The sequence below is a fragment of the Fukomys damarensis genome, unplaced genomic scaffold, assembly GCF_012274545.1.
Source record: "Fukomys damarensis isolate Sample0158 unplaced genomic scaffold, DMR_v1.0_HiC HiC_scaffold_27, whole genome shotgun sequence".
Lineage (NCBI taxonomy): Eukaryota > Metazoa > Chordata > Mammalia > Rodentia > Bathyergidae > Fukomys > Fukomys damarensis.
In genome coordinates, this window is record NW_022900939.1 from 39538616 (window position 1) to 39551362 (window position 12747).

At 35.5% G+C, this 12747-nt stretch overlaps 1 protein-coding gene across 40 annotated transcripts in view; it reads right to left on the reverse strand.

The window, feature by feature from the left end:
• Rims1 (regulating synaptic membrane exocytosis 1) overlaps positions 1 to 12747 on the reverse strand; it is a 176110-nt gene that overhangs the window by 65559 nt on the left and 97804 nt on the right. For 30 of the 40 annotated variants that reach the window (XM_033756719.1, XM_033756718.1, XM_019206607.2 and 27 more), the window contains one exon: positions 1288 to 1400. The exons of the other annotated variants lie outside the window; for them this stretch is intronic. In XM_033756719.1, coding sequence (XP_033612610.1) covers positions 1288 to 1400 — 113 coding nt within the window. The remainder of the gene's footprint in view (positions 1 to 1287; positions 1401 to 12747) is intronic. 40 annotated transcript variants of the gene reach the window in all.

Below are 12747 nucleotides of genomic sequence, written 5' to 3' on the forward strand. Positions count from 1 at the left end.
AAAAAAAAAAAAAAAAAAAAAAAAAAAAAAAACCAAAAAACTGTTATGATATTCATAAAGAAGACAGACAAGCTGATTCTGTGGTGAACCATAAAGGATGGAGGACTCCAAAGAGGACGTATGGAGCTGGATCAGCAACTCCATGGGAAATTAAGATTTTCTGCTTTTTTCTCCCTGACTTTACTTTTGAAAAAGTTGGTAGAGATCCTTTCAGAGTTGGCATTCCTGGACCACAGTGACCGCTGAGTGTCTCAGTTGGAAATGCTTTTGAAGCTCACTGAAGTATAAAGTGACAGATCATAGCCCACACGGCTATCTCTGGAAATACAGGTGGTGAATCACATTTCGTAACTACCTGTACTTTTTGTATTAGTTATTGAACATCTGGCTGGATAACGAGGAAGTTCCATTATTAAAAAATAGGGTTATCTAGGCCATCTTCAAGTTTAAAATACAATTAGGTTTTCTATAATCTTTTTAAACTTTCAAAACAGGCCTTTCTACTGCATATTTCAAGCTAACTATATTGATTTAGCAGCTTTAATTTGATTTCTAATAGGTCATTATTTCCAAAAGGGACTCTGTATTTCAAATTAAAACAAAGGGTGACCAACAGATGCCACTACTTTTGCAGTATTTTTAAAAAAACTTTTAAATAAACTAATGCATGCAAATTACTTCATGAAAAATAATATTCTCTTGAGCTTATAGTTATTAGCAATTTATATACTCCTTTGTTTTTGAAAATAATATTGAAATATAAATTACATGCTGACAGGCACATGAAATTGTGTGAATTTCAGCTTCTAAACAGTGTGAATCAATTGCTTTCCTTAGTAAAGAGAGATCAATAAGAAATCTCACATCATATAATTTTTGTCATTCAAGAATAAATCTCAGTAGTCAATGTCAATACCACTAGTATAAGATTATTAATATATTCTTAATATTTTAAGTGCAATATTTAAATGATATTTAAGAAACAAAGTGGTATCTTACTTATGCCTGTGAACTTGACTAATGACAATCATTAAGTGACTTAATACCAAGTGTTTCTATATTTCTAGAAAAATTACTGTATCCAAGATAAGAAATAACATTTCTGTAAAGTTGTATCTTATAGAAATATGAAGAGGAGGGAGAGTTTTTTCAGGCTTTGGAATACAGTTATTGTGCAAGACCATCAGTTAATGTTTACTTATCTTACATAACTCAATGCTCGCTGCTCCTGCCTCCACACCCACGGAATGTTCCTAGAAGGCATTGGTTAGACACTACTAATTTTACCTTGGAATATTGCTCACGATCAAGTTCTTGACTAGAGCCAGACCCTGTTGTCTGCTTAAATCGATGCACTTTCATTTTCATTTGTCTTGTTCGTTCCTCCACTACTAAGCTTGCTGCAAAAACACACAATGGAAGCCTATTAAAACACGCGAAGTGCCTTTAGGAACTGCATGGTTTATGATTTCAATGCTTTCAAGATGACTTCAATTAAAATTTGGAACTAACGCACGATTAATACATTTTTAAAATTTCAAATGTACAATACTAGGAACTATTAACCTAAAGATGAACATGGATCAAAATCACACTGATGGAGACCACAAATGTTAGTAACAAAAGATTAAGTTCCCTATTTCTTCAATCGGTGTGAAATATTTTCAATTTCCTTCACAACTGATTATGTGAAAGCAAATTTAATTGTGAAAAATGTTTTAAATTAACAGTTGCATGTACATATACAGAGAAAACGAATATACACATACTTAACACATCACACATATATGCACACGCTCACACACGTGCACACATCCACTCAGCACCCTCAGCTAACACCAGTAACCTAAACACAGCTGAATGGATCATTATCTACTTTTTTGAGGAATTCTTATATCGTGAGTGTCTACCAATAGTTGATTGTGAACATTTCCAGTCCTAAAAATACTTAAATTTTTTTTAAAAGCTAGCTTTCTGTTTCTGATGACTTTGAATCATGTATATAAAGTTCCTGTTTTGAAAACAAGATGCGCTATTTTAGTGCTTTAACGTATAGCAATCACTATGTTCCATTTAACCCCTTAACAACTGCCTAAGCAGCAAGAGCCACTGTTTAGAGGACAACCTTTGCAGCCTTCAATAAAATATGAATTATTTTAGGTCAGAATTCATCATAAGCAATGTAGCTTAAAAAGTCTACCTTTACCCTTCAAAACAAATGTGAAGGTTACTAAAAAATATGTTTACATTTATTTTGTGATTTGAGAACTGAACCACGGGCACTCTACCATCCAGCTACTTCTCCAGCTGTTTTTTATTTTTTATTCAGAGACAAGGTCTCACTAAGTTGCCCAGGCCAGACTTAAACTTATGAAGCATCTGACTAACCATGCCAACTGAGATGTGTGGTGTGTGTGCTCCTGGTGTATAAACACAACTGTCTATATGTGTACATATGTACGCGGGGGAAAACATCTTGGTGAATAATTTAGAAGGGCTTCTGTCAAGGGTCAAGAGTGGCTTTTTTTCGTACCAGGGATCAAACTCGGGTCCTTGCCCTTGTGAGGCAGGCAGTGGAACCACTGAGCTAAATCCCTGGCCCCACTAGCGGTTTTAAAGGCAAAAGAAATGCTGATATATCTGATTGACTCGACTGCTCCTTTCACCCCTTACAAAGAGTTTATAAGGCATTTGTTGATAAATTTTTCTAGTTTGATGTTTAAATGTGCCCTACCATCCTTGATAACACTTACACCTAGTTTATAAACCTAAGCTGATTAGTAACATTTATCATGTGCTCAAGTAAAGATTGATACAGTCCAAATGAAAAATACATGAAGTCTGAAATTTCTGCTTTTTGTTTGTTTTGCTTTTTGTTTTTTGTACCAGGGACTGAACTCAGGACTTTGTACTTGCAAGGCAGGCGAGGTGCCACTGAGCCAAATCCCTGGCACCACCCTGTGCCTAAGCGTTTTAATCATAATTTTAGCACCAGATTATTAAATGTTTCATTGTGGTGTATTCAGTGAATCAGACAAGCCAAATGTATCATAGTTATGGGAATTAAGTAATGACACAGGCTTGCTTTGCAAATGCTGACTTCAGAGACAAGAAATGGTGATCACAGAAAGATGGTTCAACGGAAAGCTTAGGAAAGCAGAAATTTATAAATTACTTGACAAAATATAAAGAGTCAAAATAAAATGCTACGTGAGGGTAATAGGAACTGAAACAAAATTATTGATAACAGGGTTATACTACAGAAAGCCATGTGCAGTGTAAGATACGTGGAAATATCAGCTCTCTGTCTTCTCCCTGTGGTGCGAGTACCTCTGGATCCCTTATCAGAGACTGCTTCCGGATTTCAGAGAGGCAAATGAACTGTGATCAGTTACTCTTTACAATTAAAGCCTAAAGCAATGCAAAGAAATCTGAATTTCTAATAAAATTAACTTTAAATAGCAGTAGCTTAACTCTCTACCAATTCTTGACATTTATTCTTCAATAGCTTTGAAACCTTTTAGCATGGTATAGTTCTGAGGCTGCTGATTACCCAGACACTGATGACTATTCCCAAGAGCTACTGGCTTGATAAGTTTTGAACCAGTTCCAATGAACAAACCTTGGCAAGAAGACACCTCATTTCTCTAAACAAGATTATTTTAGCATAGGATGTGGATGCATTTCTATCTTTATTTTGCAAAACTCAAAACTGATCTGCAGTGGTAACCTACCAGGATAAAAGTAAATCTTCAAATTGTTTGAAATGACTTCACTTTTATTTTCCAGAAATGATTGCTATGTTATATTAACTCTCAAAGAAGTTAAAAGTAACATCCTTTAAATATATCAAAGATTTAAAAGTTTCCAAATTAATATTATGACTCAGAGTTATCAGTGGACCCCCTTGACGCTCAAGCAAAATTGTAGTTGCTAGTTCATCTTCATCGCTCTTGGATTCCAAGAACAGAAGCAAAATTCAAATAGATTATTATTCAACTACTAATATTGAAAAGCCAGATAGTTATATAATAGCACATACACTTTCATGGTATTTTTTATTATTCTTAATGACTTGTGTTTAGTGCATACTATAAAAGTAATTGCTTGTACAAGAAACTGCCTCTCAGCAAAAGTTTTTCCATAGTCCCTGGAGAAGCTAAAGGGAGAATGTAGAAACTAAATTTGCCAACGATTTTGCTGTTTTCCATTTTATTTCTCAGCTGCATATTGGGGAATAAAATGAAATAATTTCTGGATTATAAGTGCACAAACTAAATAGTAAGACAAATTTATCAAGTAAAATAGAATATTTATCACAAATAAATAGAAAATTTAGATAAATAAATAGAAAATGATTCTGTTGACATACACAATTTCAAAAAAAATAGTAAAAGTAGACTGCATCCTTGGAATGTGATTATCCTCAATTATGTCATTATAAATAAAATACAGCTTACAGAACTCAAACATTTTACTTTTTTTTTTTTTTTTACCTGCCTCAGCCTCCCGCGTGCTAGGACTACAGGTATATACCACCATGCCCAGCTGCACTGGCATTTTGTTTTTTATTTTGACTAATTTATTTATTTGTTTTGAGATAGAGTTACATTGTGTAGTCCAGAGTAGCCTTGAACTTGCGATGTGGCCCAGAGTGGTAGTGAACTTGAACTTCTCCTGCCTCACTCCCAAGTGCTGGGATTACAAGCATGCACCACCACACTTGGCAAATATTTTCCTTTTAAATGAATGATTACTCATTAATGTTTAAAATTTTACATTTTAACAATTTAAATTCTAATAGCAAAATTTAAATATAAAATAAGATATTTTCCAATTTGTTCCCAGAACATAGCATTACATTTATGCCTAAGGGATATTCTGAGTATTAGCACTATTTTAAACTAACAAAATTTCTAAAGTACCAGTTATTTCTTTATAGAAAGACTTTAAAAATTTTGGAAAATTTTTAAAAATTTCATAATTGTCCCATGTTAGAAAGTCAAATATTCCCTCTTGTTTTTTTACAATAATGCAACTTCATTTAGCATTTAAGGACAATTTAGCTTACTGATACAGTCAGAAGAATGTTTAATAGAGACTATATTTCAACTGCAATTATAGACAGCATGACAATGTATCTCACCTAACACTAAAGGTGCAATTTTATAAATATATTTCTCAAGCAAAAGGATCAAAATACTTGCTACAAGCTATATGCTGAATATGTTTCATGCTGAATAAACTGTGCCCTTCAAAAAGCATATATATATCAATTTACCAACATATATTTAACAAGATCCCTTTTATTTTTGTCAACTTTGTACTCAATACTCTTTCCAATTGCTGGCACTTCTTTCAGAGTAGTCTCTGTATGTCAAAAATCAACTCAACATAACAAATTATAAAACTGGAACTTAGATTGAGGAGTTGAATTAAAACCTTACTCTTGTGAAATCATTTCTTATCTTGTAAAACACAAAGCATATGATCAACAAAAAACCTGACTGGAGCAAGCAGGTTAAGAAAAACTAGTTATAATTTATAAAGGACTACAATGTACTATAATTTTAATTATTAAAAACTCAAAATAATTATTTTTCTTTTCTTGTTACATACTTTGCTAAGAATATTTAATCTATACACAGTCCGGAGGATTTCAGTTCATTCAGAGTCATCAGGGATCCACGAGCACAGCTGGACGACCTCAGATGAATTTATGACAAGCTGAAATCGTATACAAATTTTGCTTGTGCCAATGTATACTTTTCTAGATCTGTTTCTTTCATGATACTAAGAAGGCCTATGACTGAGACAGCATTTCGGTAAAAGCTTAAGAGTTTGTGATACATGTTCTTTAAACTATCATTGGAAAGTCTCCATAATCTCAACTCCCAGGAGAATGTGATTATCTGTGAAACTTCTTCTATGTACCAGACATTTGTATTATGTTTTAAAATACTGCAAGTATTACAGTTTTTGGTAATTTAGTACCATTATGAACATTAAACTTGCATAAATATATTCAAAATATTTTTCACGAATTTACGTGTAGATAAAAATGAATCCTCTCCAATTTCAGTGCTGCTTAAGTCTTTCACTTTCTTGCCACATAGAAATGAAAAGGAATTTGAAGTCTGAGTGTTCATGTTTGGATAGAAAAATATATATTCACATATCAATCAATTTTTTTTAATTCAAGTATTTTTGGTAAAATATTGTAAAGAGAATAGCAACAATACAACTTTCTGTATTATTCGATGCATTAAAGTGAAAAAAAAAAAAAAAGAGAATATTTTCTTTCTAACAAGCTGAGCCAAGCCGTGTCTCTGAGGTGATACGCGATGGCGTCTGGACAGGTCAGTGGAGCCCACCAGTCCTTCCAGGATGCACTACCACGTTTCATGAGCAACCAGTGAACACTGCTCCAGAGCCACGTCCTTGCTCCAATGTGCCGCTCAGGAAGAGCGTTCAGAAATGCCGGGGCAGCTGCGTGTTGTCAAGCAGGAGGAAAGGGCCTCGATCATCAACAGCTGAGAAAATGATTCATTCTCTGGGGTACTATTGTGAAAAAATAACTACAATGATAGTGAAAAGCCAATACAAGAAACAATGCAATATGGATATTAAAAAGTAATACAAGAGAAAAATGATTTTGATAATTGAGTGATATTCAGTATAAACTCTACAAAGACCAAATGGAAAGACAGCTGTCAGGTACAACATTGCATCAGGCAAGATGGTTTGCTATTTGAAAATTTAAAAACACAATAGTGGTCCCTGCTTACAGTAGTTTAGACATGAGATGAATAAGAATTGCTAATATGGGTAAATATCACCCATACACATACACAAAGAAGCAATGTGGTAAAACAGGGAGAACTTAGGAATGCGAGCTGACTAGGCTTAAATGAAAACCACAGACCCACTATTCGTCAGTTTCCCAGTCCCCTTCAGCCCGTTCCTGATAGAGTGGACCCCTTCACACAGAGCTTTATCTGTGAAGAGGACTGCAGCTCAGAGCAACTGTGGTTGCAGTTTACCACATTTTAATGTCACTGTCAGACTATCTAAAATAGCTTTTTATTTGCAAAATGGAAAACTACAGGGACTTTGTCTTTGGCTTTATTAGCTAATTTAGGGTAATTTTAATTTGCCAACTTATCAAAACAATACATATTAAGGATAAAAGTTAACCAGTTATATTTTACATCACTGTTTCCATTGCTTTTTAAACTAAGAAATGACATATTCCTCCATTTCCATCATTAATGTTGGAGTCATACAAGTGTAGTAAGACTTGTGGTATAACACGTCCAGTCTCACACCACTCATCCACATACACTGTACAGACAGATCAAAAGTTTAAAATATTTTGACTGTATACAAATGATCAAGCTCCAAGTAATATTCCAGAACAAAATGCAGTTCAATAGACATGGGCAGAACTATTATTCCAAGATGTTTCTCTTGTGCTCTTTTATAATTCTCTAGGATATAAAGACCTATGCAGTAAAAATGTAAGCGATTAGAGAAAACAGAAAGTAACACCTTAAATAAAAATAGCACACTTAGGAAATTTTAAAGAAACAACCTATGTTCGCTATAGCTAACTGAAATGGTAAATTGCCACAGTTGAATGACTACTCAAATCTCACTGCAGCTGAAACCACAAGACCACGGCTCATTTTAGCATGTGCGCTTCCATGGAATTACCTAAAACAGAGCTCAGGATTCCCAGACCCAGCTGTCACTTGTCATCTTCAAACCTGCCATGCTGCAGAGTAAGACTGAAAATGCTAGTCCTGACTGATAAACTTACGCTCCTCAGAGATCTGTCACTGACCTTACTCTTTGGTGCTTTTCTAAATAGGTTTTTAAAACCTATTTAGATTATGAAGAGGACAAACTTAAGAGAAATGCCTCATTCAATCTTGAAGAAGAGCAGTCCTTGAAATTCGACTTCCTGGGGATAACCATCTTATGGCCCTGAGTAGTCATTCGGTTTTATACCAATGACTCGCTTATCCATTATTTTAGAATATTACCCCTGCACCAGTGGCAACAGAAACTATCTTCAAAAGCTTTCTGTTGCCTAACTTAACTAAACTCAACTTCACGTTTTTGTGGTATCTTCCCACATTTTACCTTATTTGGGAGACATGTACAAAAACATGAAAAACGGGCCAAGGAGCCTGTCTACAGTCAGACAGCATCCACTGTCCACAGCTGGTGGCTGCCTTCTTTCCTCAGCACTTTCCATATAAAACTCAGCACGAAAGGGAAAATAATGAACACTCTTAACTGGGTGTATCTTGTAAGTTGAGGCAAAATTATCTGTATTACACCTTTGGAAGCTCGAAACCTTGTGATACTATAAAAAATAAACACATATGGGTCAGCTGAATGGGAAAATCAAGTCAAAACCGTAACTTCCAAATTCTCATGTTTGGCTATTACACCTGTGAGGCCCCAGTGTTTACAGAGGCTAGAATGGCAACTACAGGGGATTAGGGTGGTAGTGGGGGAGTAAGGGAAAGAGGGAGGGGGGGAGAGGGACAAAGGGGGAGGGATAAATCAGACATGTGATTTAATGGAGCTGAAAATAATTATTCATAAATATTCATAGTAAGTGCTCAGGAAAAGCGAGCCTTGGAAGATTAAGAAATATGTGCCTTGCCTGGTGTGGTGGTGCACGCCTGTAATCCCAGCACTCAGGAGGCTGAGGCCGGAGAATCGCCGTGAGTTCGAGACCATCCTGGGCTACATAGTGAGATCTGGGTCAGTCTCAACTACATAGTGAGACCCTGTCTCAATCCCGCCCCCCCAAAAAGAAACATGTGCCTTGATTTTTTTCTTTTCTTTTTCTTTCGCAAGCTGGGGCTGAAACCCAGAGCCTTGCTCTGCCATAAGTTGTATCCCTCACCCCTAAGCCTTTGAAATCTTAACATTCTATGGCAGGAAATGACTCACCTGGCCCGATATGCTGTCTACTAAATAATAACAAAATGTAAAGCAATTCGAAATCTGTCTATTACAGAGAGTTAATGTTGATTCTGAAAAATACAGATTAGTTTACTTATTGCAACACATATCAAGTGTATGACCTGTTCCTATGTGCTTCATCACAAAAATATACTGTTAAAATAAGCATTAAAATAGCATTTCTAACTCACACCAAATAAAATTAGTAAGATTCATATTTTAAATATTTATATGAATTAAGATTAATGGTCATATTTCCATAAAAATTATTCTGAATCACTTAGAATCCACTGTTTGGCCAATATTAGATTGCAAATCACAGGTGATTTATTTGAGCTTTTATTACAACAATCTAGTACTTAAAAATATAGTTGTCTAGAGACAATCCTTCAAAAGCTTCTATGATCTGACTGCAATAAATACTGCATATTTCATTAGTGAACAAAAAAAGGCAACAAAATTCTATTTATCCTTTGTTCCTTTTGAAAAAATCCTTGCACTTTAATTGCCTTTCATTATCCATGTGTACCTCACACATATTTCATAATAAAGGGGATTCATACTTTTAGAAGAGTCGGTGTGATGTGTTTGATTATGATTCAAATTAGCTTACAAAAGTCAAAGAGCTAATGCAATTAAGAAATACTCTCTAAAAGGCACATGAATTAGAAATTTATTATGATAATAACATTTTTCTCACCTTGAAGCCATTTAATTTCTGGTTCAGTTTTGATCTTCTTATATCATTATTTCGATGCCCCCAAACTACATTCATGGGCTCTTTAAAACTGTCCAAGAAATGTAGCAGAGAGGGAAAAATTGGCTTACTTTTAGAATGAATAATTTAAATTAGGCCTAAAAGCAGTCTGTAAGGACTAAAATGATACGGTCTCTTAGCTTTCAACATCAAAGGAGTTAAAAGGGTAAATGAAGTTGTATGAACATTTATAGTTCTTCAGTTGACTATTCAAGTCCAAAAATGTGTTACTATTCAAATGTACTGGATTTCTCAAGTTGTATGTGATAAAAATGCAAGAGCAATCCAGGTATAGACTTAACAGAGTGGAGGAAACAGGGTGACAAGGAGAAAATAACACTCACTGAGCTTCTCCAACCACCGTGGTGTCAGAGGGGACACACACCTGTCAGCAGTTCTGTTACCGCAGGCATTCCATTTAATCTATCAAACTCTACCTCTATATGATGTAGGTCACTGTAATAATGCTGCAGGGTGCACAGCAGGTACTCCGTACATGGCTATCTGAATGTTGGAAAGCCTATAGACCAAAGGAGTTAAGAACAAAGTCTTTGTTGGGAGGCTTGTCTAGTTGTTTATCCAACCACTCACAAAATGAATGACTGGTAAGGGGCCATGTTTTAATTTTTTAAAGCTTCAGATTTCTCAGGTGGAAAAGAAGGATATTTGGTTATGTCTCAGACTATTGTGAAAAATCAAATTAGAGAAATCGTTAACACATTTAGCTGAGTTATCAACATTTAAAAAGCACCCAATAAAATCTATCTGCCATTAATAATGTTATCAGCATTTGACATTTATCTCTATGCAAACATACAACTTATGTGGGAATATTAATAGATTGGTCCTCTAAAGTTACAGTGACAAACTGTCCTACTTTTCCCAGAACCATCCTGGGTTTAACACTGAAAGTCATGCATCTCAGGAACCCTCTTGGTACCTGAAAAAATGGGACCACTGGTTTTTCTGAAAATTCACCTATAATACAAACAAACAAACAAAAACCCTAACTAGTGAGCCCCTCGGCCTGAATGGCCAGCTAAAAATGCTGTGTCCTGGTCCTCATTTTTCCAGGGAGACAGCACTCAGGTTAATGAATTCTTCAGTACCGTAGATTCTAGAGACAAAGGACTGTGGCTCAGAGCAGTGGAATTCTATGCTGTGAACCTTGTCTTTTTTTTGGGTATGGGAGCCTAAAATTTAACTTTAAAAAAATGTTTTGATTTGCTGCAATCTTTACTGGATTGTAAGACCCAAATGAAGCTGCTAAACTCCTTCAAGTCCTGGAGGAGAAGAGTAAGTACCCCTGTCTGCTGCTGTGCCTTGCCAGAAATATCCTCAGTCCTGCCTCTTCAACTGTTTCTGGACACAAGGTCTACTGTGCACGGCATCTCTGCACCCTGTCTCCAAGGAAGGCTTGAGGTGAAAGCACCTCTCGGCCAGCAGCCTGAGCTCCAGAAGATGCAGCGTTTTGATGCAAGCTGTAGCAGGGTCACGAAAAGTATATATTTCATCTATACTTCACAGTGTATCACACGGATTTTGTTGTAATTACCTTATTATAGCTTTTGGTCAATAATAATAATATCTATGGATGAAGAATTCTTGCATTTGTCTTTCTCTTGCATAAGTGAAGTAGGTGATAAACCGTTTCCAATATAAAACTTTAAGACTCACATTACACTAAAATTTATCTTTCAAATCTAACTAAATTCTTCTGAATCTGAGAATAATACACTTTCTATTTTTACATTTCTGAATGTAAAGTTGTTTCTGATACCTGAATGAACAAAGCAAGATGGCCACAGATCTATGTAAAATTCAGAGATCAGAACCTCTTGATCGCATTAAATATTTTATAAAATCTACTTTTACCTAGTGTCTCAGAAAAGATTCCAGAATATGTATATCATGTGCCTGAATATAAATATAATTATATTTTTATAAACACAGACTAAAATGTTCTTAAATATTTGATTAAATATTATCTCCCATTTTCCCTTTGTGACAGATACGTAACATACATGTCAATATGCTAAGAGTTAAGGATAATATATCTGGAATTTGTGCTTATTAAAATAGACTGTGTGTAGTGGAAAGGAGGTCAAAAGTGAGTGGCCTCCTTTGTCATCTGCTATGCACCAGTAGTGCTAATGGGAAAACCTCTTTATATGGATAAACTCTCGTTTCCTCAATATAAAATAGGTAAGCTGTTGCTCTTAAGACTAAGCTGGAGGACTACAATGGGCCACAGGTTAACTTGATCAACCTGCTTTCAAATATTTTCATTAAAGTTTTACATACTTTTAAATATTATTCATAAAATTATTATATGAAGCTAAAACTCACCGAAATATTTAATGAGAAGGCCACTTAGAACAGGAAGCACAAAGCGTGTGGGTGGCTTGCAACCTATTTGAAACTCAAGCGCCAAGACCAAACATAAAATGTGATCCCAAAGACCACGGGGAGGAGGTCGGCAATGTGTCAACAGAGCAGGCTGAGTCATCATCCTGTCTTAGGTCTTTCAGAAAGGTAGGCGTGATGAGCACTACCAGACTGAGACCAAGAGAAGTAACACTTGGGCGGCTGCTGTCACGATGTACGATGGAAAGGGGGCCAGAACATTCATTAAGCTCTTGCAAAGTGAAAATCAGGGATTTTCAGGGCCGGGGATTTATCGCAGTGGTTCCGCTGCCTGCCTCATAAGTGCAAGGTCCCGAGTTTGATCTCCGGTACCAAAAAACAAAAACAACATTTCCTGCTACTTTGAAGCAGATAATACCCTGAGTAAAAGAAAGCATTCCACCCCCATGACAGCAGGTGAATGCAAACAAACAGAAACAAAGAATATGCTATACATTCTTACTATATAACACCAATACACAATAATAAATTTTTCAAAGAGAATTGTTTCCTAGCTATGTGGATAAACAGTGAAGCAAACACTTGCCTTTGTTTTAAAGTAATGTTTTTCTCTTTGATGTGAAGTGCGCATAATGTGA